Genomic DNA, 27636 nt, shown 5'->3' with positions numbered 1-27636 from the left:
TTTACAAGTGCTCAAAAAATACTCTTCTTCCTCCCTCTACTTCAGCATCAACTTATTTCGGAGAGCATTGACAATGACACTGAAAATTATCAATTACAAGAAATCTACAGAATCCATTTCTTAGCGTAATATTGCTTAGTGAGGATCCATGTTCTGAAATGATGAGATGTGAAAGAAACTGCCTCATTTCCTTTGAAGATATTGCTATACCAGTTTACACTGATCAGTTTTGTTTTGGCTTGTACTTTTGAGTAAATAGGCTACTTTCTTAAGTTTGACCTGTGTCTGCCTCTGTGACCCGATTCCTCTCTCTTCTGCATCTCCTAGCCTCCACAACTTCAAAGAATGCATACAAACTCCTAGGCCAAAGGATGAAATCAATTCTGCGGGTGTCAAATTAGTGATGCATGTGAAAACTCTTTGAACAGGATGAGGATCTATGCAAACTCAAGACAGTAAGTAAGGATTAAGTAAGGTACAGTTTCTAAAAAAGTAAATTGATTCTCACTAGATAAAAGGCCAGTGTATAATACACATGTGCAGTTCAACTATGCCATTTTGTGAGGCATATGAGGGAGGATATAGAAAAGCTCACGAAGGGACAGTCAGGAGACCTGGGTCCTAAATAGAACTTTCCTCTTTACTCTCAGTCTGGGCTGTGTAAGAAAGTATAACATAGCGTCACAAACACTGGTCCTAGCTTTCTAATTCACTAAGTGCTTGAGCTTGGACAAGTTGCTTATCTTCTCAATTTCTCATTATAAAAATAGGGATGATACTAGCTCACAGAGTTGTGGAGAGCATTAAAGAAGAAAATAAATGTAAAGATCTTGGCTCAAAGTTTTAGTCAGAGAACATGTTCAAAGGATAATTAATGATTATTATTAATATTACTTGTGAAAGAGAAGGTTGGATTAGATGATCTAAGTTCTTTTTCTCCTTTAAAATTAGACACCTTCCCCCCTTTTTTCTAACAAAATACTCCTTGCAGAGTTTGGCACTCCCTGAGCTCAGAGTTTTGGGAGCCTGGCCAGATTTAATAAGAAGAATGCTCAGATTGGGCAGTTGGAAAAACAAAAGCTATCCCATCTTTACAAATCCAGTTAGCGTAGCCAATATTCAAGGGAATCTACATGTGTTACTCCATCTTTAGTTTATACTTACAAATACAAAGAACCATCTCAGATAATAAAAGTAAGTGCTGAATATTTTTGCAAGCTATTATAGCATTTTGAAAGAATACTGTAAACACTTACAAGATGTGACTCTATGGTAATGAAACGAATTTTCTTGTGTGGAGCGAAGGCTCATTAGCTCAGAGTGATGCTCTGTGCTGTTCTACAGAAGTTTCATATGACATTTCTCGCTAATGGCTCATGTTGTCACTAAATATTTGTTTCTAACTCCCTCAGTTTTGGGGAATGTGGACATCCACTTGTGTGTAAATTAATAGCTCTGCAGAATTTAAATGAGGTACCCAGAAAAGCCCTTTTGTTTCCTGAATCCAGTAAGGAAAAAAAGGCCCTCTTTCTAATGATATATTTGACCAGAGTTGTTGTTTCCAAATGTATAAGAAAATACTTATTTTATTGGAAAGAATGCTTTACATGATTCTCAGTAAATAAAACTGGGGCTTTGTTTTTAATGATCTTACTGTTTACATTAAACTGTGATTCTCAGCTAGGGAGAAGAGTAGGTGTGCGTACTTACTTTCTTCATCAAGAAGATTTTCAGCAGCTGATAGTAACCTCATCCTATTTTCTGGATTTTTAATGTTTAATTCAATGAGATGACTCTCTTTTATATCCTTTAAATCTTCTAGGGTCTCGTAACCATTGAGCAAAAGTGTTGAGGTGTATTCCTGTGGGGAAGAAAAAATATGCATAATATAAAATAGATTCAAATATTTTATTTTTAGTTCTCTTTAGATTAAAAAAAAAAAAGTGTAGGCATGCATGAAAACCAAAGGTGCCAACAGAACTTTTGCTTAACTTTATTTTATTTGTACTAGTTTTCCACATATGAACTTGGGGACATTTAAACAGTATGTTGTACAGTTCTCACCTTCTGGAAGGACAAATGTAAAGAAGAAATGACTACCTTAAGCTATACAATGCTAAATCATGGATCAATTAAATACCTGGACCATTCATCCCATTTGGCAGTTTTTCACTTCTCAAATAGTGAAATTGACAAAGCTAGTATGTTATTAAGTCTGTCAATAAAAGGCCTCTAATACAGTATATTATAACAATATTTCTGGATCTATATCTTTTCTTGTTTGCTTGGTTGCAAAATCATCTACCCTTATTAACTTCTTGGAGTAGGTTAAAAAATGAATTTGAAATAGACCCAATTTATATAAAAAAGTATACTTAGCATTTTGGTTGAAAGGCATTATAGAAACCTAAGGAATCTCAGACTTTCTATTTATTTAAAAGCTTTCATTAAGCATGAAAGCACTGTGGTTGGGAAAAGTATTGTTTCCATTTCTTATCATGTATATTTTGTCCATCATTTGCATCAATATAAATTAGTTTAAAATTCATAGGCTTCTGATTTCAAAGTCTGTTATGTTATTTATGTAACTTCTCTCTAACAATAGAAATGCAAAGTAAATTTGAATGCTTTTCAACTTTCTCAGATATTCCTCCCATTTTACTTGATCATAATTTCAATATCCTTATTTTAGTTACTAAAATTGAGTAAGAGGAGGTATAAAAGTTTTAAGTAATCAGAAAGAACTTATTACTAGCCCTTTATTTATTTTTAAAAAAGGGAAAGAAGGAGTAGCAACTCAACTCTTGTTAAAAGTGATATATCCTAGAAGGAGCACTGTGTTAGAACAGAAAAAAAAAAAAAAAAAAAAATTCCCATCCTGATGTAACTAACTGTGGATTCTTGAGTAAGGTATTTCACTTCCTTAGACCTTGGTTTTTTTCATAGGTCACAGAACAAACAAGTAGCTGAAGCAGGATTCAAACTTGTGCTTCCTCCAAGGAGTACCCCATTTGGGGGACACCAATAGTAATATTGAAAGGCCTATGTAATGTGTCTACAGGCAAGAATGCAACTAGATAATTCAGGAAAGCCAGTTAAGGAAAGATTAATTGGCTATTGTCTTGATGAATTTTGAAAACTATCAAAGTACTGCTGTGTTAATTTTAGAAATGGATTGCAAAACAGTAAATTGAGTGAGGCTAGGCATATTGTATGTACATGCCATTTAACAACATAGATATTTCATAAAAAGTTTTCTAATGTTAACAAGAAAATAATTGGATTTTAAATAAAGACAACACAGTTTTCTTAACACAATCATTATGAGGGCTTAATGATCGCTGTTTCCTAACAAATTACTTTAAAAACAATTAATTTAGTTATCTTCTCTTGACTTGCTTTTGATCTCTGCTCTATAGAAAATATAATTTTCTTTTCATTTCTCCTTTCAATTCTCTGAATCTTTACCTTCACTCTTTATATTCTCTTTATCATTCTCATTACATGTTTTCTCTGGACTTTTATTCTCCCAAGTATATTTCATTTTTCACTGCACTTTCTCAACCTAATCTCTACTGCAACTGCTAAGTACCATTAGAGTTTAGTCCAAAGGATGTTATATCAAGACCTGTCCTTGCATAATAAAAGTAATAAAGGGTATATATAAACTGTTTTTGGAAAACAGATTTTCCCTTTCTGTAAGTCATGTATTTTTTAACTAAACAAACACTGACCCATTCTCAATTACTCCATCCGTATGCCACCAAAATCAAACAGGCCATAGGTTTGCTAACCTGAAGGTGAATCCTCTCTAAGAACTCCTGCAGAGTCTTAGGTTTTTCCTTTCCACTCCTTCTGTGTGCCTTTATTTTCTTGGGGGCTTCTTCTTCTGAGATGACATCCACATAAATAAATTTGAAGTTTCCCACCTTGTTGTTCAACATTCCTGTCCACATCCCCATTGGCGTTTTGCAGATAATGTCTATGATATCTCCTTTCTAAAGACAAAGAAATATACAAATTAGATTTCAGAGAACTCTGGTGTCCATGACAATTGGTAGAAAGAATGGAATCATTGAAAATTAGAATAATGAGGGCATTACACTAAGGGGGTTTAGAGTTAAAACTAAATCTAAGAGGAAATTTCTTTTAAAAGTTTAAGGAAACTATTTACTAGTAATATTGAAAAAAACCCCAACATACTTGAAGAAAGGCTCCTAAATGTATTTGATGATGTGTTTATGTTTTTGGTATCATATCAACTTATCAACTTATATTTGTAGAGTATCCTATAGTTTACAAAACACTTTTGAATTCATTAAGTCATTTTATGCCCACAACACACCTCTTAGATATATATGTGAGGTGTCATTATTACTGTAAATATTACAGAAAAAGAAATGCAAGCATTAAATAATTTCCCAAGAGCTTACAGGAAGTTAGTGACAGAACCAGAACTCAAGCCTAAGTTGTTTGAACTCAAAAGTAATGCTCTTTTTATTTACCCTGTCAAAACAATATATATGTAGCAAAGCTCAAGCTATCATTCCTGGAGGGGGTCCCAAGTAAGGAAGGGGAAGAAAGACAAGTCTATGACTCTGTTTGTGCTTCTAGTTCATCTGAAAAATTCATCTACAGTGTGAAATAAATCCACCTCAAGTATTGTATCCATCTAAAATAATGAAAATGTTCAGAACTTTGTACATAGCAAATATGTAACAAAAGTATTTATGCACTAAGGATAAATTAAGCTAATTATCCTAGATTAATTAATAATTAATTACTAATTACTTATTTAACACTTAGATTGAGCTCCACAGCAAAGTTTGGATTGAAGTATGAATGAAATGCATTGGGATAGACAAACCAGTGGTCTGTCTCTTTATTCACATCTAAGAGTAAGACTGCAGGAGTTATTGGTAAGAGTAGAAAACTCCACAGGGTATTTTTTTGTAAAGAAAGTTGATTTCTATGCAAATATAGTGTCTACATTTGGGTCATAGTTACTCCGTTGAGACTTACAGCTTTCTACCTCAGAGATGACATTATAGATTCTGATATTTTTGCCATTTTAAGGGTCTACCCTCAAAGAAAGCATTAAGTCTGCTACTAAAAATATTTTTTTCTGCTGCTCTGTGAATGTGTATTCTTCCATCTAAAACATGGATTTTACTTGTAATAGTAGAATTCAATGTGATTAAAAGATCTGGTCTTTCCAATTCATGATAGTTTGCCCTTCAGACCCTATGAGCTGTTCACCTAGTTTTTCCTGTCTTTAACTATAGGGAATCAAATCCTAGGCTAGATGGGATCAGCTAAGCAGACCTAGAAAATCCCCAGAAGCTCTAGGGGAAGTTTCAAAGTACGGCAGTCCTATGCTACATCCTTCTTATTATCCTTTAAACTTGTAAAAAAAATATACATTACAGGGAAGCTCACAGATCACAAGCAAAAATCCAATTTCATTTCGGATAAGACCCAGGATGGTCAGCAACAGTATTCAACACCCAGTGTGTCTGTGGGATTCCTTATTTTGTCCTACTCGAGCTCCACAAATGTCCCCTTAGGCAGCACAAATGGTGGTGCAACCTTTGTGTTGTGAAGCCCTCACAGCAAAAGAAAATGAACGAAGAGGATAAGAATAAAAAAAGGGAATTCAGGAGGGAATATCACAGAGAGAAAGTTGTCAGGTTACTCATGGCATTTGCAAGTATTGACTCAAGTATTGAAGTTGCCTGGCCAAGTCAGGTTCCCAAAGAGTTTGCTCTGCTGGGCTCTTGCCTGATATTTCCATTTTCTCTCCCTCTCCTTGGCTTCAGGTAGAACTGGGCACCTCCAGCAACTTGTGAGGATTTTGATTTTCAGAAAAATGTAGACAATTCCTTCTTCCCGAATAAGCTCTGATTCTACATTATCTACATAATGCAACTTTTGCAAATAGCCTCAAAACACTGATCCCCCTACCCTACCTCTCATGTTTTGTTTGAACTCCTGCCGTAGTACACCAGTCCCCAGTTCTCCTATTGGGAAGAATGCACTCACCCCCTAGTTCCCCATACTTGCACTTCCTGAAAAAGATCATACACCCAGCTCTAGACAAACCATACAGAATGCGGATATGATGTGCACACACCTCGATTTTGAGGGAGTCAGTGTCATAAGGGCTCGGTGTGAAACTGGTATGTACGCGGGCACGGCCACAGAATGGTCCGGAGTAGGGGCCGTCATCATCGAGTCGAAAGCTGTCCCGGTTACTTGGACCGTCTGAACAGCTTGTTATTCCACCTGATATAGGCAAAGCAGAGGTTAACAGTTCTCACTGAAGGTTCATAGCATTCTGAACCATCACCTGGACATAACTAAGCAGGAATAATGCTGAAGCATTGGATGCCAGCCTCCTGAGGCAGTCCTAAATGACCGATCCCTGTTTCTGCCTCCCAGTCATTTTCCACCAGTGACTTCTGTCCTCTGAGCCATTTCTGATCTTTCTCCAGTCAACCTGATCATTCTTTCCTCTACCACCAAACCAAACACTCTAACTTCAGTCTCTTTCATCTGATCCAGTAGCACAGTGCTTTGAGCATTGGATACTTGCTAAAGAGGCAGACAGTAGAGACTTAATTCCCTGTACAAACCAGATAATTAATTTTGTACGTGTAAACAGAGGCAGAAACCTATAGTGACAGTTTGATCTTTGTGTGCTATTGATCAGGAATGATCAAAGCATAAGACCACAAGCTTCCCTACAACTTATCACAGTGTAGCAAAAATAGTGTCTCAGACTTCCTACTGTGTACCAAAAGCCATTTTGAGGCAACATCTCTGTGTATAAAAGGTAGCATTTTTGCTTGTTGTGTGAGTGTCAGGGAAAGAGGAAGTGTGTTCCAATGTCTGTACTCCTAAACTGTTCAAAATTGTTCTAAACTGGGCTTTTTAAACTGCTCCAAATCCTTGCTCTCTGGTCCTCTTCCTTTCTGATTTTGAACCTCAAGGGGGGAAAAAAAGAGATTCCATTTTTCCTGCCTGCCTGGGGGCAAGAATGGCTCTCAGTGGAAGTAACTCTGAGTCTCCCTACTGCTCTCACTTGTCACCTCATTTTTTTCCTTCACTGTGGCCTTTCAGTGCTCTGCTTCATGAGGGAACAGCCCCAGTATCTCTGCCATTCTTTCAAATAAGTATAGAAATAAGAGAAAGATCCTTAGCAATTCTCCATTTTTTGTTTTTTTTAAATATGGACTGGTGTAAAAGAAAGATGAGTTGCGTCTAGTCACAGAAATTAAGTTGTTTATGATAACAGCTAAGTAGATCCCCATCTCCTCACACCCTCCCTTCCATGACCACTCCAGTCCCTGGCTTTTCATTGTATATTCAAGTTATAAAATTCTACCCATATTTGGCATTACAATTTTGAATTTTAAAACTTCCAGCAGAAATGAATACTAATAAAATCTGAATTTCACACATGCAAAAATATATCCCTCAAATGCTTCTGTATTAGCTTTTTCTTCACAAAATAACTGTTCTACAACCAGTAGGAAAGTAGGAATAAAATTCAGGATATTTGCAGCAGCTGGTCTTTGTGATCCATCTTCAGATAACAGAAGCAGTTGATTTTAAATGAAATGGAAAATAAACTTTGCAAAAAACATTTAAAAGCCCTGAAAAGATTAGAGGGATGAGTAACAGTGTGCATATAAAAAAAATTATAAGGCACCCTGTAGTATCAGTAGTTTCATTCAAATATTGTAGCAGGACATGTGACTGAAGCCTGAGTGACTTCTTTGGTAGAAACGATGTTTTTAGAAAATTCTTAAGAACACATGCTGATTCCTTTTTGTCACTAATTGGTGATATTCCTACTATTTAGTATTTACATATTACTTCACTCTTTACTGGTTAATGCTGAATGGAAACCTAAAAAGTAAACGTTAGAACTGATGCAGAGGTCCTGCTCTTTTCAGAATACTTCAGGATAAAGAGGAAAGGAAAGGAAGGAAAACATGACAGAGGGCAGGACAGGGAAGGAATAAAGAAAAAATGAAAGAAAACAAAAGAAAGAAAGAAAGAAAAAAGGAAGAAAGAAAGGAAGGAGGGGAATGAGGTAGGAGGTAGGGAGAGAGGGAAGGAAGAAAGAAAGGAAGAGAAAAGGAAAGGAAGAAGTACATAGAGGGGGAGAGAAAGGGAAGGAAAAAGAGAAAACAGGATTTTAGTTTCCTGAATACTTCAAGTCATTTAAAAAATTTGGACTCAAAATAATGCTAGTTCTCCCCAGCACACTTTATTGTAGGGATTCTGATTTAATCATGCAATATAATCTTTTGGAGGCATATCCCCAAGAGCCTTGCTGACCACAGTGCTAAAAGTTTCAAAATAATCCATAATTCTAATATATTATGTATTATTTTAGACAATAGCATTGCTATAGATTCAACACATCCTACATTTTCACTATTTCTCTTATCAAGTAGTTGGAACATTGGTGAAATTTTGACAAACAAGCCAAAGAGAAATAAATCTGTTGTTTTTAATTAACTTAACCCAGATCTCCCATCTAGACTCTTGTCACTTATTTTATAGCCTTACTTGATGAGCTCTGCCCACTGTAGAGACTGTCCATGGAGTCACTGACTTTGAGGGAGCTCTTCTCTGTATGGGTTCCAATCGTGGGATCACTGTTCCGATAAGGTAAGGCATCCTCTCCATCTTCCCCATCCTTCAGAAAATCATATCAGAGGTTAAATGCAAAGAACTGATTTCCTTGGAGACTTTCACTGTGTGCATTGATTTAACAAAGAAGACATATTTTAGCAATAAAATACTTAGGAATACATCAGCATAAAATATGAGTGTCATGAATCTTTAGCTCAATTTCAAGCATAACATTTTATGGTATAGTGGGAAAAATCCTTTAGATGAAACAGCCCACATTTTGGAATTTAACTGAAATTATAAAGTTTATTTTTGTAGTTAGGATGAATATCGTATCAAGACTATTTAATCAGAAATGCTAGATTTATTAACATCTGTGCTTTATCTGTTAAAGCACTTTTATTTCTTCATGTTCTCCTTATCATCTATTTACCACCATTACTAATCCTTTGAGATCTGATATTACAAGTTTAAACTCTGCATAGTCGCTTCGTGTCAGTTATTTGCACCCTACCAGACCACTAGATATGAATAAAACATACACACTTTGCAATTCTAAAGCAAAGCTTATCTAAGAAGCTTTACAAATCTCATATGGTGCTTGCCACCTAGTCAAGTGAAAAGCACATCTTGCATAAAATTAGGAAAGACAGACAATTTCAAAAAAAATTACATCTGCTTGAAAACATCTCAAATGTTTTCCATGTTTATATAGTTTCAACAAAGCCTATGAATTTCTTAATATTCATCAAAATATAATTCAATATTCCTCATTTTTGAGCATTTCTAAACATTGGTAAAAATTCAGACTATACATACGATATATGCTCAGTTTGATCCTCTGCTTTTATCCATTCTTTTATTCATTTGTTCAGTTATTCAACACAAGTTTGTAGAACACCTACTAAGTACCTGGCATTGTTTGGGGAACTGGAGATATCATGGGAAACAATATACAGGGTCCTATCTTAAATGAGGTACATTTTAGTTTGTCAGGGTGTGTGTGCACGTGTGTGTGTGTGTGTGTGTGTGTGTTTGTAGTGTTTGGGGAGGTTTGTGTAAACAAAGTGAGCAAGACAATTTCAGAGAATAATAAGTGCTATGAAGGAAATAAAACTGGGTGATGTGAGAGGATTAGTTACTCGGGTTAGGGTTGAAGGAAGGTTGACTGATTTAGAGGGAATAGCCTCCAAAGACCTCCTCCATAAGGTAATAGAGTCTTTGAATTCTTGACCTGAATGATAAGAAGATGTGACTTATATGAAGATTTGGAGACAGTTTTCCAAGCAAAAGAAATAGCAAGAACAAAATAACTAAACTCAGAATTAGCTTGGGTTATGCAGAGGAAAACAACAAGGCCAGGGTAGCTGGAGCTGAGTGAGAGCAAGGAGAGCATTAGGATGTGAGCTCAGAGAAGAAGACTGGAGTCAGCTCAGGAAGGGCTTTATAGAGCACTTTCAGTAACCATGGAAATGTGCACTCAGATCTCTTGCTGCGGGACCCTTCTTTACTGACAGCCCCAACTACTAGCCTTCTGTATCGATCACTGTGTTTGCAAGGAAGCCATGTTCCAATGACTTAAGCAGTGGGGCTACCATTTGAGTCCATTCTGGTGGGATGTGGGGCTTCTCTAATGGAAACTTTTGGTTCAAGGACTTCTCATCAATCTGGCCAAAGTTTTCTTAGAACAGTGTTGAAGCCTGAGACTTGAATGATCCTCCTTCTTTCTTCCTCTCCTTTTACAGGTGTCAGACTTGCACTGTAGTCTGAAGGATTTCCTTGCTCATTTTTTCTTTCTCTTTTTTATCCTTCACAGGCATTTTCTCCAGTAAGTCTTTGGTGTGTCTATTCCCTTCTTGGGGGTCTACTTCTCAGAGGACTGGAATGAACACATCATAGTAAGGGAATGCATTTTGGTACTGTAACACTTTAACCAAGGGAGTGATGTGTTCTGAATCTGATTTTTCAAAAATCTTTCTGGCTTTCATGTGGAGAATCGGTTTTATGGAGGAAAGAGTGGAAGAAAGGAAACCAATTAAGTAATCTAGGCAAGAGAGTTTGTTTATTTAGTCTAAAGCAGGAATAATTTACATGGAGAAGTTAAGGGTTTTAGGTATACTTTGGAGTTAGTACCAAGAGGATATGCTGATGAATTGGTGTGAAAAGTGAGAAAAAGAAGGAATTTTGAGTGACTTGTAGGCTTTCTTCTCTCTCTGTCTCTGTCTCTCTCTCCCCCCTCTCCTTTCTTTCCAGCATCTACCGTTATGACAGTGTTGTCTATTTCTACTTGGAAGACTGAACAAGAAACAAACTTTCTGTAGAGCTTAGAGAATCAATAATTCCATTTTAGATATATTAGGTTCCAGTTATCTATTATGCATTTAAGTGATAATATCAAATAAGTAGTTGGTTGTATAAGTATAACAGATAAGTAAAGAGATCATATGGGACTTCCCTGGTGGTGCAGTGGTTAGGAATCTGCCTGGCAGTGCAGGGGGCACAGGTTCGAGCCCTGGTCCGGGAAGATCCCACATGCCGCGGAGCAACTAAGCCTATGCTCCACAACTACTGAAGCCCACGGGCCTAGAGCCTATGCTCCACAACAAGAGAAGCCACCACAATGAGAAGCCTGCACACCACAATGAAGAGTAGCCCCTGCTCAACGTAACTAGAGAAAGCCCACGCACAGCAACGAAGACCCAACACAGCCAAAGATAAATAAATAAAATAAATAATTTTTTTTTAAAAAGAGAGAGATCATAGCTAGAGATATAATTGTGAAAAAGTCATGAGACAAGATGAGATCACTTAGGAAGAGAGACTAAACTAGTAGAACATCTAGAAACAAGCCTCAGGAAGACTCAATATGTAGAAGGACAGGAAAGAAAGCAGAGCTAAGAAAGGAAACTTTGAGAAAGAAGGAAAGCCAGAAGAATGCCCAAAGAAACCAAGAAAAAAGAATGTTTCATATGTAATGAAATCATCACTTGCATCAGGTACAGCTGAAAAGTCATGTAAGAAGAAAGAAAAGTGACCATTCGATTTGGCAACATAGAGGTTAATACTGACTGTGACAACTGTTTTAATGGAGTACTGGGGACAGATCCTATTGAAATGCATTAATAAGAAAATAGCTGTAAGACATATAGATCAATGGAATAGAATTGAGAGTCCGTAAATAAATCCATATATTTATGATCCATATATTTCTGACCATATATTTATGATCAATTGATTTTTCAGCAAGGATGCCAAGACAATGCAATGGAGAAATAATTGTCTTTTCAACAAGTAGTGCTGGGACAATTGAATATCCACATTCAAATGAATGAAGTTGGACTCCTAGCACACACCATGTAGAAAAATTAATGGATCATACACCAAAATTTAAGAGCTACAACTATAAAACTCTTAGAAGAAAACATTGGAGTAAATCTTTGTAACCCTAGATTAAGCAATGGTTTCTTAAATACAATACTAAAAGCACAAATGATGAAAGAAAAAATAAATTGGACTACATCAAAATTATAACCATTTGTTCTGTAAATGACAACATCAAGAAAATGAAAATACTATCCATGAACGGGAGAAAATATATCATGTCGCAAATCGTATATCTCATAAAGGATCTGTATCCATAAGATATTTTTTAAAAAAGCTTAAAAGCAACAATAAAAATACAACCCAATTAAAAAGCAGGTAAAAGATTTGTATAAACACTTTTTGAAAAAAGATATGCAAATGGCCACATGAAAATATTCTCAACATCATTAGTCATCAGGGAAGTGGAAATCAAAACTATAATGAGAATATATTTCACACCTATTTTGATGGGTAGCATCAAAAATCATACAATAACAAGTGTTAGCAAGCATGTGGAGAAACTGGAACTCTCACACATTGCTAGTGGGAATGTAAAATGATGCAACTTCTTTGGGAAATAGTTTGCCAGTTTCTCAAAGTATCAGACAGAGTTACCAGATAACCAAGAGAAACGAAAGAATACTTCCACATAAAAATTTGAACACAGATATTCATATCCATATTTTAAATCATGCTGAATCATTCATTCAGCATGATTTAAAATAATCCCAAAGTGGAAACAACCAAATATTCATCAATTGATGAAAGGATGAATAAAATGAGGCTTATCTATAAAATGGAATATCATTTGGTAATGAAAAGAAGTGATGTACTACTGTTTGTTACAACATAAATGACATATGTTCTTCACATACTACATGTGTGATCTTTCTAAGCCTCAATTTCCTCTATGAGAATATGATAATGCTTTCTTCCGCCCAACTTCTGGGCACAATTAGTGAGGGAGAAAATACATTGAAGGCCTTCATAAACTGCCAAATATTTCTAAACTACCTAGAAAAATATTAACAGAAAAACACAAGTGATTAACAGAGGACACTTACCTTTTCTTCAGAAAGAGCTTTGATATACTTTTTACCCACTTTTTTCTTCATTGTCCAGGAAATAGCTCTCATTTTTTTACCTAAACTTCTTCCATTATTTGAAGTTTTGTTTTGTTCTCCACTTTCATTTATGCATTCCCCTTCATGTACCTAGTTAGAATTATTTACAAAAAACAAAACAATAAAGCAATGAAAAACATTGCCATTTGTCCACACTCCCTCTTCTTCTCTCTTTTCTCTACTTCAATGTTCTTTATCTTCACTGTAAAATTACAAACTAAAATAAATAAGAAAGTATATTAGTTTATTACTATCTGTGTTAACTTACCATTACCCAAATTTCAGAAAAGAGTACTATAAATATTTTTAATTTCAGGTTTTTCTATCTTCCTTTACAAAAGCTTTGAAGAAGCTATCTAAGCATATTTTTAACTTCAACACTTTTCTGTGCTGTTCTCTTTCATAGCCTGAATCACAATTTTATTTAGATATTTATTTATGGGTTTTGTTGTTTTTTTAAAGTCTGCCTCCTCCTAGACTCTAGGCTTCATGAAGTAAGGATTTTCACCTGTATTGTAACAGTACTTTCTGAGTGCCTAAGGGAGATCCTGTCATAGAGTAGATGCTCAATACACATTTACTGAATGAATGAATGATGGTTTGCTAAAAAATGTGCAAACTACTTTATCAGGTTCACTAAGTTCTTTCACAAATTGCTAGGCCACCATTACTAATCAATGAATTTGAATGAACCTGAGCAACTTTTATAGGTTAACTCTAGAATTATAAACTTAATATCAGTAAATATATCTATGTATGATTATGGAAAGTTGAAGGTTTATACAGTATGGGAGTTTGAGATTGACATATACACACAGCTATATTTAAAATAGATAACCAACAGGGACCTACTGTATAGCACAGGGAACTCTACTCAATACTCTGTAATAACCTAAATGGGAAAAGAATTTGAAAAATAATAGATACCTGTATATGTATAACTGAATCATTTTGCTGTACACCTGAAACTAACACAATATTCTTAATCAACTATACTCCAATATAAAATAAAAATTTTAAAAAAAGATCAACAAGAAATCACTCATGATAAAAAAATTATATAGGGCTTCTCACTATTTGTATACACATACTGCATTGTATTATTTACAACTGTGTAAATGTTGATAGACCATATAGCTATATACAATGTATATTCATGCATGTATACAAGTTTATCCATAAGTTTATATATACATAAATATATAGGTGAATAAAAAGGGATATATGTAATATATGTATAAAAGGGGATATATTATATATACACATGCATATGTATGCACTAATGGAGGTATTTATAAAGTAATAATAGATGTCATTTTCTTTCTACTTTTTTTTGTCTAGAATATCCATTGCTGAAATCAACATATTTAAAGTTATTATAGGTAGATGGTTATAGGAATCTGAAAGGTATTCTGAGAGTCAGATATGATAAAAAGAATTCTTTATAAAAAAAACAAAAAATAAAGATGCAATATATAGAATGAATAATTAAGAAGTGCATAAGATCTAAAGCCTATTGATCTAAAACAAATCTATCACATGAATAGATAACTCAGGTTCAATGATAAGCATATATTTTTGCTTTTCTCAATGTACATCCCTCCTCTCTATTTTATTAGTTGTTTTACATTTCATGAATCACTTATCACAGTTGGTCCGTGGTTTATGAGATAGTATAACAAATAGCAAACTTTGGACACGATGTTGCATCCTGCCTTTGTCATTTATGACCTGTATAATTTAGAAGTAATTTTATTCAAACATATTTCTTCAGTGATAAAATAAAAATAATAATAGTTCCTACTTACAGGTAGGTAAAGTGCTTAGTGCTGTGCTTACTTCCTGGTAAGTGCTCAATTAAATGTAGTGATGATGATGATGATGATGATGATGTAAATAATTTTAGGGGAAGCTTTTCTTAAGCTACATTCAAAGTGTTCATGGTTTGCAAATGTGTATGGAGTGGTCACCACTGAGACATTTCAAAGTGTACAGAAGTATGAGAGTGCAAATGAGCAGCCTATGCTCTCCTTAACTAATTTCCAATTAAGCCATTTAATCATTTCCTAAATTAAAGCAATTACAACTTACATGAAATTTAACATATATGTTGTTTTATAGTGGAAATGCTCAGAAAATTTGGGATTGTCTGTGTTACTTTAAATTGTAAATCTCTTTGTAAGTTGATGTTCTGCCTTCCCAAACATCTGTTAGTTTTCTTAGATAGCTTTTTACTCTTAATATCCAGCATGGTACTTACTAGATACTAAATAATTGTTTGTTCATTTATCACAAAAATGTATGCAATGTTATGATTTTTAAATGTATTTCTTTTTCTTACTGTAATTTGTAAAAACTACATTGGCTTCATAATTTTTCATAATGTGTTTGTATAACACTCATTAAAATGGAATAGAATACTAACCCCAGTTGAATCATCTGGTTTTGATACGGAATTATTCCGAAAACGGTCAAAATTCCCCAAACTGCTGCTGCGCTATAAAATAGGAAAGAAAAAGGAAAGGAAATTTAGGATTTGTGACTTTCACTGATAAAACTGCTAAATAGATTAGATTATGGTTCAGTAAGCATCAGTCTCTTGCAAATACAGGATTAAAAAATCTCTCTGGACTATCTAAAGGCGCTGAAGGTGTAACTATTATTAACACTGTAATATTTACAGTTCATAAAATGTCTTCATATGTTTATGTTACAGTGTTAAGCACCTTGGAGAAAAATCTATTAAATTATTTTTAATTTATAGTGTTACTTTTGCTCTTGAGAATGGCATGTATTACTAAACAACCAACCAACTAATAAAAAAACAACAAAACAGACAAAAACAAGCATTTGAGTAGATCCACAATTGTGCCTCATAAAGATCATATTTATCAAAAAATAAAAATGAACACAAATGCATTTCCTGTTGCTAACTCCTGATAATTTGAAGCTCTCTACTAGAAGTCAGAATGAGAAGGCACATACACAGGCCTATTAATAAATTGAAAAGCACATTTAGGTGTACACAGGTTGGGAGGAAAATGAATTTTTCCACATTTAACATGGAATTACAGTGAAACCCCTGGGTCAATTTCATTCACTCGTTTTAAGAAAAAGCTCAGTATGTTAATAGAAGACTTATTCTCTTGGATACTTCTTGCCTACAAGGCTAAATTTTTATTCCTATGTAACTCATTCTAGGCAGGTAATTACAAGCAATTCCTGATATACTGCAAAGTAAATGATTCTCCTAAACACACTTTCAAAAATTTTTAGAGTCTTTGAGTCACAAAATTGATATTTTCTCACTATTTAATTTTATACATTGTTTGGGATGGTGGATATCGGATGTTACAGACTTTATATACCCACATATCCCAAGAATATGTTATCTTAAGAACTTTATCTCATTTCAAGCTTATAATATTTTCAAAATAAGCTGGTGGTACTGAAAAATAACCTGGTAATTTGAAAAGTTAAAAATGGGAGTCAGTAATCTATAAAACTTTGTATTGTCCTTTAAAAGTCACAGACCATTTTAGTTCAAGTCGGCTTCAAATGCTCTTAGTCTTTACAAGCATTTTTATTCTCATATCTCCCTACTACTGATCTTTAAAACTCCTTGTTTCACTTTTAAATCAGTTGAAATAAAAAGATCCTGACACGTGACAAGGGGTTAGCTTGATAGACAGTGTGATACAGAACATCACCCCAAGGATAATGGCTGTGTTAAACACAAATAATGCCTTTCACTGACTTGCTACCCCTGATGAAGAAGCCCTTCAGCTTGTGGCGAGGGGAGAGAAAAAGAAGGACTGAAACTGAGAACCACTCTGGTTCTCACGCAGGGCTTACTAACTTAGAGTGATTTCCCAGAGCAGTAATCATTTCTACTTGCCTAGTAGGCATTTCTGCCAGGCCATCATTGCCCAGAAATCACAAAAGGGAATTGAGTGTATTCTTGTGTTGCTTATAAACTATCTGAACACAGGGAAATCTGTTACTCTTTTATCTACATGAAACATTCTTATGGCCTATTGGAGCCTATGCTTAGGGCTATTTTGTAGTCTACAACCAGCCTATGTCCTGCCTACTAAATATTAATGAGGGTTACAGCATGATATCCACCACTGGATAATCGGTCGTGTTGCCCGGCATGAATAGGCTCACTTCAGCGTTTCTCTACAGTATCTTCTGCCATTAACTAATCAATAGTCACCACCTTTTAAAATTAATTCTCCCCTCACTATGTCAATAAAGAGAAGCAGATAATGGAGTAGTGGTTTTCAGGACTATTACTTTGGGTTTTGTCAGTCATCTCATTATGAATCACTCAACAGTTTTAAGCCAGAGGAGTAAAATACCAATCTGTCCTAAGACACCCTTTAGAAGCAAATCTAAGTATTTAAAATAACGTTTTTAAAATTTCAGTATTCTCTAGTCAAAAAGTTAGTGACTTTCTGAGATGGTTTCATAATGTATAGGTTATGGCTTAATGAAAAAGGGCTAATGTCTACTATGAGATATGGACAGTGAACAAATGTGTAATTTCTACTGCTGTTAAGTTTCCAGTGAAAAGGTGAATCACGTGGAGGTAAGCTGGTTTCATAGATGATAGTCCTTTATAAATAAGAATGTATTTCAATATTGATAATTTTGCACTGTATAATTGTAATGGATTAGGTTTAGCAAATACTATTTTGTGACAGAACTCCCATCAAGACAGAGCTATTATATAAACAAATAGCTATCGACAAAAGAGTAACTTAAATAAAAATGCAATTTATATTTTAGATAATTCTTTGTTTTTGTCGACATTAGATTATATTTAGTCTTTAACTATAAATCTATACAGTCTTTCCTTATGCAATTAGATATGTGTTTGTAAAATGGCACACCTGTGGAAGGTAATTTGGAAAAACTAGCAAAATTACATGTATATGCCCTTTGACCCAGAAATTTCATTTCTAGACGTCTATGTCAGAGATACACTTGAATATAAATTGATTTACTCATCCACATTCAATGTAAATCTTTTATAATATTGTAAAGCTATAAATCCCAATGTTCATCAAGAGAAGACTGATTGAATAATTTATGGTAAATTCAAACAATAGAAATGTGTGCATCTGCAAAAACACTGAAATATAACTATCTGCTATGGAATTATCTCCAGGACAGTGTACGTGAAAAAAGACAAGTAGATAATTGTGTACATAATAGACCGCCTTTTGTCTAAGGGTGGAAATACATGTATGTGTCTCAATACAGGCAAAAATATATTTTCCTTCTTAGAGAAATGGGGTAAAAGAAGCAAAGTAAAAGGGACAGAAAACACACGTCTCTGAATATGCCTTGTTTTATAAATTTGACTTTAAAACCATGTAACTTAAAAAAATATTTATAAACAAAATTAAATAAAAATAAAAGCAATCCTTAACAATTCCAAATAAAAATAATGAGTCTAATTTCATATTGAATTGGTGGCTTAGAGAGAGGAATTATTTTAAACAAGTAAAAAAAAAGACAGTAATTTGATAGTTTGAAGGACCAAAAAAAAAAAAAAGACAAATTTTAACCTGTTTTCCAATCCCATTTACAATTGCATCCAAAAAAATTACCTAGGAATAAATCTAACTAAGGAGGAGGTAAAAGACATGTACTCAGACAACTATGTCACTCATGAAAGAAATTGAAGATGACACTAACAAATAGAAACATATACCATGCTCATGGATTGGAAGAGTTAATATTGTAAAAATGACCACATTAGCCAAAGCAATCTATGGATTCAGTGCAATCCCTATCAAAATACAAAAGGCATTTTTCACAGAATTGTATGAATTCACAAATAATTCTAAAATTTGTATAGAAACACAAAAGACCTTGAATAGCCAAAGCAATCTTGAGAAAGAAGAACAAAGCTGTAGTTACCACATTCCCTGATTTGAAACTATACTACACAGCTACAATAATCAAAACAGTATGGTACTGACACAAGAACAGACATGTAGTTTAATGGAACAGAATAGAGAGCCCAGAAATATACCACACTTATATAGTCAATCTACAGCAAAGGAGACAAGAATACACAATAGAGAAAAGACAGCTTCTTCAACAAATGGTGTTGGAAAACTGGAAAGCTACATACAAAAGAATCAGACTGGATTACTTTCTCACACCACATAAGAAAATAAAGTCAAAATGGATTAAAGACTTAAATTTAATCCTGAAACCATAAAACTCCTAGACAAAGTTATAAGCAGTAGGTTCTTTGACATTGATCTTAGCAATATATTTTTTGGATATGTCTCCTCCTGCAAGGGAAACAAAAGCAAAAATAAATAAATGGGACTACATCAAACTAAAAAGCTTTTGCACAGCAAAGGGAATTATCAACAAAACAAAAAGGCTGCCTACTGAATAGGAGGAGGTATTTGCAAATGATGTATCCAAATAGGGATTAATATTGGAAATATACAAAAAATATAAAAAACTCATACAACTCAGCATCAAAAAAAGAAAAAAAAAAAAAAAACCAATCCAACAACCCAATCAAAAAATGGGCAGAGGCCTTGAGTAGACATTTTTCCAAAGAAAACATACAGGTGGCCAACAGGAACATGAAAAGATGCTCAGCATCACTAATCATCAGGGAAATGCAAATCTAAACCACAATATCACCTCACACCTGTCAAATGACTATTATCAAAAGACAGCAAATAACAAGTGTTGGCAAGGATGGGGAGAAAAGGGAACTTTTGTACACCCTTGGTGGGAATGTAAACTGGTGTAGCCACAATGGAGAACAGAATGGAGGTTCCTCAAAAAATTAAAAAATAAAACTACCATACAATCCAGCAATTTCACTCTTGGGTATTAATGCAAAGAAAAAAAAAAAGCACACTAATTCAAAAAGATACTTGCCCCCCTTTATTCATTGCAGCATTATTTACGATAACCAAGCTATGGAAGCAACCTAAGTGCACATCAATAAATGAATGGATAAAAAGTTGTGGTATACACATACACACACACACACACACACACACACACACACGCCCCACACACAATGGAACAAAAAGGAACAAAATCTTGCCATTTGCAACAACGTGAATGGACCTAGACAGTATTTTGTTAACTGAAATAAGTCAAACAGAGAAAGACAAATACTGTATGATTTCACTTGTATGTGGAATCTGAAAAAGGCAAACAAATGAACAAACGTAATAAAACAGAAACAGTCATACATACAGAGAACAAACAGGTGATTGCCAGAGGGGAGGGGTCGGGGGATGAGAGAAATAAGTGAGGAAGATTAAGAGATACAGATTTCCAGCTGAAAAATAAATGAGTCACAGGTATGAAATTGGGGAATATAGGAATAATAATGTAATATCATTGTATGGTGACAAATGGTAACTAGACAGCATGTTGGTCATTTTGAAATATGTAGAAAGATCAAATCATTATGTTGTGCCCCAGGAATTAACGTAGTGTTGTAGGTCAATTATACTTCAAAATCAAACTCAGAAAAAGAGATCAGTTGGTGGTTACTAGATTCAGGGGGTAGAGAGAGGGGGATTGGATGAAGGTAGTCAAAAGGTACAAACTTCCAGTTGTAAGATAAGTAAGTACTAGGGATGTAATGTACAGCATGATAAATATAATTAATACTGCTGTATGTTATATATGATTGTTAAAAGAGTAAATCCTAAGAGTTCCCATCACAAGGAAAAGATTTTTTTAATCTTTATTTTATCTTATATCTATATGAGATGATGAATGTTCACTAAACTTAGTGTGATAATAATTTCGTGATGGATGTAAGTCAGATCATTATGCGGTGCATGTTAAACTTATACAGTACTGTATGCCAATTATATATCAATAAAACTGGAAGGAAAAAAATTTAAATTTTAACCTGTTTTCAGTATTCATACCATTGTTAATGATATCGATATATATAAATGCGAATGTTGAGAGACAATGAATATAAGTAATGATGTTAATGACATTTGAAGTCAAAATTCTCAGTCTATATTCTCAAATTTTTCATTTTTTCATACCATAAAGTAGGTAAGCTTTCAAAGACTACGAGGGCCATGCTAAAACGACACAAGGGCCATATTAAAAGATTGTCACTAGGGTAAATTGTATCCAAGTATGGGACAATTTTAGTAAAAGGAAGAATAATAACTGAGCTACACTGAAATACAACTAATATATCAAAATTCATGAGTTCATAATGACACTAAGAAGAAAAATATCAGTCGTCACCTTTGGAAATGTTACAGCCATATTATGAAAACTGGCAAATAAAGGGAAAAACAAACATTTAATCTGTTCTTCTTGTATAAAACATATTTTAGAGTAACTAAATATTTAATAAAGGAAAATTTTTCTTTCCGTGTATATGTGTGTATATATTCTAGCTAATCAATTAAGTGATGAAATTACAAAAGTACCATTTTGTAAGTCCCTAATGCAATAATGGATCTAGGCAACAATCATCAATGGCTACTCAAATCACAAAAAAGAATGAACCAGAATATGGGCTTCATAACGGAAGCACCTAATATCACCAATGAAATATTCTTTTAAAAAGAAACCCGCAATCACACCAAGCTTCTGTATCTAACTACCAGATTACAAAAAATACAGAGACAGAGGAGCATGTTATATGACATCAAAAAGATGAAGTCAACCAGAAAATTTTAGACAATGAGAACATTTACAGGACAAATAACCTGGTTTCTTCCACTAATCAACAGAAAGAAATAAGAGAGGGAAAGTATAAATTGAGAATCTTTAAGAGTTGTATCAACTAAATAAATACTGTAAAATCCATAGATCTTATTTAGATATAGATCAAATAAACCACTGCAGCAAAACACATCCAGGAGACAACTGAGGAAATTTTTAAATAAGTAGCTAAATGATAATATTGAGGAAGTATTGTTATTTTTCATTTGTAATTCAAAATAATCTAGTGAGGGCAGGAAGTATGTGGGCATAAAGGAGACATGACTGGACGTTATTTAATGATTAACTGGGTGATGGATATATGGGGTAGATTGTACTACACTCTGAGTTTACATATGCTTGAAATTTTCCATAATAAAATGTTGGGTTAAAAAAAGAACCAAATGTACCTATATAAAAGTTAAAAATAATTTACAAAGAGTTAATAAGGTGTAGGGCAGGGGGATGCATATGGGAAAATTGTACCTTCCTCAATCTTGCTGTGATCCTGAAGCTGTTCTTAAAAAAATAGTCTTAAAAAAAAAAAGGGTAAATGGTTGCACAACTTTCTAAGGAACTAATTTTTAAGGATATCATTAACATTACTTAGGTCATGGTTGTTTAGAGGTATGGATGTATTTAAGGAGAAAATAAAGTTTTGCTTTCTAAATTTATTTTAGTACAACTAACTTTCCGATATAAATGTATTTTACTAGACTACCTTTTGAAGACTATCTGATTATGTGGTACAGTTACCCTCTTCCACATAGCCTACTTGGCTTCCACAAAAATAGGGCTGAATAAGTGGCATTTGGGTTGTTTGAACTCATTTGTGTGTGTGTGTCCTTACGCAATGCAAAGAACTTAAGAAAGGATTCTTTTTTGTTCGTCACATTTCTTCTCTAGTTTTGTATAATTCTAATTATTACAGAATGTCTATTCATTATATAAAGCTAGCAGGATTCTTGGAAATCATATAGTCCCTCTCAATGAGGAAACTGTTATAGGAACAAAAACTTGCAAAAAAAATCCCCCCCCTTTTTTTTTTCAATTCTCCACCCTGCTGTACTCTCCACTATGCCATTGCATTACAAAGTTTTGATCCTGCTTTCCATTTTCAAAGAAACTTGCTATTTCAGCGGGATGAAAAATATGTAAAGTTAGCATGATATATAGAATAGAACTGAGTAGGTTTCTTAAAACAATGACCATCCTAAATTTATCAACATGAAGGAGAATTAGGGAGTCTCTTTTTTTTTTTTTTTTGGAATGTAAATCAACCTTTTGACTAAAACCAAAAGAGTTGAACCCTTATTTTCATTTTTTAACCACTCTCCAGCTTCTGGGATCTTCAAGTAAAATCTTATCTCCAGCATGACAATATTTGGTTAAGGCATCGGTGGAAAATTTCACAGTCTATTTCAAAGAAAAATTTGCATATATGAGTCAGACATCTGCAGTATTTTGAAATATACTGGCAAATTAAAAATCACACACACTCTGCCAATGAGTTCTCACATCATCTAAATATTGCACATAGAGCCTTCATTGGTAATATGCTCTTAAAGTTCAGAATTCTGTTTCAGCACGTGCTTGTATGAATATTCTGTAATAATGGTATGCTAAATCTCAATAAGCTTGTCAGCCTTTATCCAAAAGCAGTTGAGGATTTAATTGTTCTAACTCACTCAGGTACTGAGATCTTTTGACGAGTGTGAAACAAATTTAACTCACTTAAAATAATCTGTGAGGATTGCCTCAGTGTTAAATAATTACACTATCGTGTGGCGCTGATGGAAGACAGTTGTTTGGGCGTCAGGGAGCTGAAGGCTGAAAGACAAGCAGCGTGTGAAATAAGGCCTTCAACACTAACATTTCAACCTTGGGTAAAGGCAACTCGGTACTCAAATATGTATCAATGCTCTAAATATTTTTAATGTACATCTGGACTCTTAGAGCAAAAGTTAGTCTACTCGATCTCTCTGGTTCAGTATCTTTCTTATCAACTGCACGCTATCTAAAGGAAGTGCAGATTCTGACTCCACCACAGTGTTTTAAAAAGTTGTGTCAAAATTTCCATGCTAAAGCTTTCCTTTCAGAAGTTGATGTGCCAAGAGATGTTTTCTGTAAATTGAAACTACCTCAAAGAAAATTACCTAAAGGAAAGAAAACTAGAACTAAAAAAAAATCAATGCAGAATGAGCCATACCTGTAAAAGCGTTTATTTGTATCAGCCTATTTAATGTAACAAAAATAAGTTTTATGAGTGAAAAAGATTGAAACATTGAGAATTCTCAATTGCACTGCTGCATTACTTACTTATTACCATATCTCATGATTTACATTGCATTCACTGACTATAAGTATGCTGTACTTTTAGGAATTGAATAAAAATTAAGATATTCTATTTTAGCTGAAAAGAATTTTTAAATTAAATAATACTGATATGTCTTAAATATCTTTTTTTCAGGTAAAAAGCATATTGCAACCAAAGTTCAGTCACTTGATATTACTAGGTATCAACTCTTACAAAATCCTATAGAATAAAAAGGAAATGCAAAACTTTAAAAAATGTGACCATGATCAGGCTATCTTGAACCTCTCAGCTTCTTGTTTTTCCTATTGTAAAACTTCTGCTTGCTTACTCACTCCTGTATTATTATTATAGCACTGACTTTCTATTCCTTCTCTCTCTTTTTCTAACTACTAAACTAAACAAGTATACTAAGTGGTCCCTCTTGATCCTCCTGGAATTGTTTCATTATACCATCCTTCCTTGAAATCTTCAAGAATTCCCTTAGGGAACCCACATTTACAGCTTCTCTAATTTACAGTAGCTTCTCTGCCTGCCTTCAGGCCGGAAGGCGTATATGCCAACAAAAATCTCTCTCTGCTTATGGCCTCTTACCCCTGAGGATCTGTTTTGATCTTGCCTTCTGAACCTTCCACCTGCACTCTTGGAAACCGGTATTTGCTCACTGCTGTCTTTGGGGAGTTTGGACACATAATGCAAAATGTAATATATTTACCACACACACATTCTTTCAGCCTTCACATCTGCTCAATTCTTTTCTCACATCTCTGTTGTAGGCATTTATCTTCATTACCGCTATGCAACTATGTGCTTATAACCCCATTCCTGAGTCAACGAAATAATAACTTTCAGCTCTTTAGTTCCCAAATTTTTGCCTCTCCAATCATCTAAAGATGTCACAACACTGGACTCCTTTCCCTAAAATACCAATTCTCATCATTCCATTCATCTTCTCAAAATGTAAAGCTTGCTCCTCATTGGTTTCTTGGCCCCTGAGAGCTTGCTTTATGCCGAGTGGTTTATCTATAATTATTTCATTAAACAAATACAACCCCCCTCTGAGATGGTTATTGATTCCTTCAGTTTACAGATGAGGAAAACTGAGGCTCAGAGAGTTTAAGTGGCTCTTCTTTAGTTAACAAAATGAAGTCCAAACTTAGCATGCTGCACATTCATGATTCCCCATGGATTCAGGTAATGCTAGTCAATCTGATTAAGCAGAACTGACACTTCTTGCTGGCCAGTGTGGACACACTCATTTATGTTTCTAAGCTGTTGCTCACGCTGTTTTTCTCTCAAGGAAAGTTCTTCCACTCTTCTTCCTCCTACTCAAATCCAGCCCATTCTTCAAGGGCAGGATCAAGTCCTACCTTGTCTATGAGACCACTTGCCGACACCTCATCATTTTAGCACACATTGATTGCCCCTGATCTTAAGTGATGTAGGCCTATAGAAAAAATCCTACAGTTGGGAGCCTTGGGAAAATCACAACAGATGACAAATCCCACACATTTCTCTTCAAGTTAAATGACAAAAACCATACATTTCACAGTTACACAAAAGCAAATTATAACTTAGTCACGTTATAGTCAAAGAAAACAATTTGCTGATGTTTACTTAAGGAGCATAATGTTTTACATTATGCAATTCAGTGTAAATATACTAAGGGGTTTCTATGGCTAAACTTTGTGCTTGGGATCAGCGCTGTCTGTATGAATAAGAATCCATCCTGGAGGAATTTACACTCTATTGGTGGCATCAATCACAGAATTCCAATCTATAAGAGCTAAATAGAGCCATATTCAGATGAATGGTATACAAATACAGAAGCAATTCCTAACAGCAGATTATATTTACACACACAATAAATTAAAAATGTATACTAGATGTCAGCTTGGAAATTTATATTCATCATTATTTATACTTGTACTGACTACTTAATACATGAAAGGCATTTTGTATGCATATGTCTATATCTATATTATTGATAGTCTAAAGAAAGACAGTAAAATGATCACAGGTTTTGGACATGAAATTAGCTGAAATCAATACAATTTGAATTTGCTTAAGCATCTTCAAAAATTATTTACTGTAAGAGATTGTGTAGTTATTAGCTGAGGGACTACTTAGAAATTGCCAAATCTAAAGAGGATAATTGCTAAAATGATGATTAAAATAATAAAAAGACAATGAACCACACACTGTGTATTAAAAGGAGCACTGGATGACAAAAAAATGTGTCTTAATAATTGTCTCCTGGGGCTTCCCTGGTGGCGCAGTGGTTGAGAGTCCGCCTGCCGATGCAGGGGACACGGGTTCGTGCCCCGGTCCGGGAAGATCCCACATGCTGTGGAGCGGCTGGGTCCGTGAGCCATGGCCGCTGAGCCTGCACGTCCGGAGCCTGTGCTCCGGAACGGGAGAGGCCACAACAATGAGAGGCCCGAGTACCGCAAAAAAAAAAAAAAAAAATTATCTCCCGAACTCTTCAAGGGAGAGAAAGAAAGATTGTTTCTAGTGAACATAATCATTTGGGGGCACTAGAAAAGTGTTGTGTATTCACAAGAATATATCACTAAGGTTTCCCATTGTCTGGATGGACTATCTTTCAAAACCAGAATAAGCGGAACTTTTCAATTCTTTGCACCAGCATGGATGGGTTGTTAAGACTTTCATGGAGAGCTGTGTTGAAAAGCATTCCAATGCCACTTTCGGGCTTAGAGTTAGAGATCATGATTAACCATGTCCACCAAGGTTACACAAGATGGTCTGTGTTTTAGGGAAGATGGTGGGGAGGGGAATGAAGAATTACAGGTAACGTACTTTATGCATTTACCATACCTATTCAATGATAAGTAATTTCTGTGAGCAAATTTCCATTACTAATTTTGTTTTCTAGGCACCTTGGTAGAGAGAACGCAGTATGAAAAACGGATGATTCAGATTTCCAGTTACAAGAAATATGTATAATCCTCCCATAAATTTAGAAATTAACTTTCTATTGTGTACATATTAGATTTTTTCTACTTATAGTCAAATATTCAATAAGATTTTAACTATAGTCACGACATTGTCAACTATTTTAATCCTATAATCTTCAAAAACAAATAAATAAGTCTGCATAAATAATTCTCCAGAGCAGCATATGGATAACAAAAGAAGATAATATTGAATATCATGGTTAAGGAAGGCAGCAGTCATTTAGGAGAAGAATGACTTTGAAGTAGTAATCATAGCAGGCCTTACTACATTGATCATAATCTTAATGATCAATGTCCTGGTTTTCTCAGTAAAGGCCGTAATCTACTATTTGTTCTACCTACTAATGAAATTATATCATATGTATTATGCATAGTATCATTAATCTAAAAGGCAAACTATTGAAGAAATGAAGGAGAGGTTATGCCTATTCAACTCCATCATCAAAGAGATTTATAAAAAGCA

General features: G+C 34.4%; 1 protein-coding gene across 1 annotated transcript in view; it reads right to left on the bottom strand.

Moving 5' to 3' along the window:
- The window catches only part of LOC112390575 (SAM domain-containing protein SAMSN-1), a 48775-nt gene that overhangs the window by 9898 nt on the left and 11241 nt on the right, over positions 1 to 27636 (bottom strand). The window contains exons 2-7 of the mRNA XM_024731542.1: positions 15562 to 15633; positions 13077 to 13226; positions 8584 to 8713; positions 6134 to 6285; positions 3795 to 3998; positions 1711 to 1861 (exon numbers count right to left, since the gene is read on the bottom strand). Coding sequence (XP_024587310.1) covers positions 1711 to 1861; positions 3795 to 3998; positions 6134 to 6285; positions 8584 to 8713; positions 13077 to 13226; positions 15562 to 15633 — 859 coding nt within the window. The remainder of the gene's footprint in view (positions 1 to 1710; positions 1862 to 3794; positions 3999 to 6133; positions 6286 to 8583; positions 8714 to 13076; positions 13227 to 15561; positions 15634 to 27636) is intronic.

The sequence above is a fragment of the Neophocaena asiaeorientalis genome, unplaced genomic scaffold (assembly GCF_003031525.2).
Source record: "Neophocaena asiaeorientalis asiaeorientalis breed wild unplaced genomic scaffold, Neophocaena_asiaeorientalis_V1.1 scaffold330, whole genome shotgun sequence".
NCBI classification, from domain to species: domain Eukaryota; kingdom Metazoa; phylum Chordata; class Mammalia; order Artiodactyla; family Phocoenidae; genus Neophocaena; species Neophocaena asiaeorientalis.
This window is presented reverse-complemented; position numbering and strand designations above follow the sequence as displayed.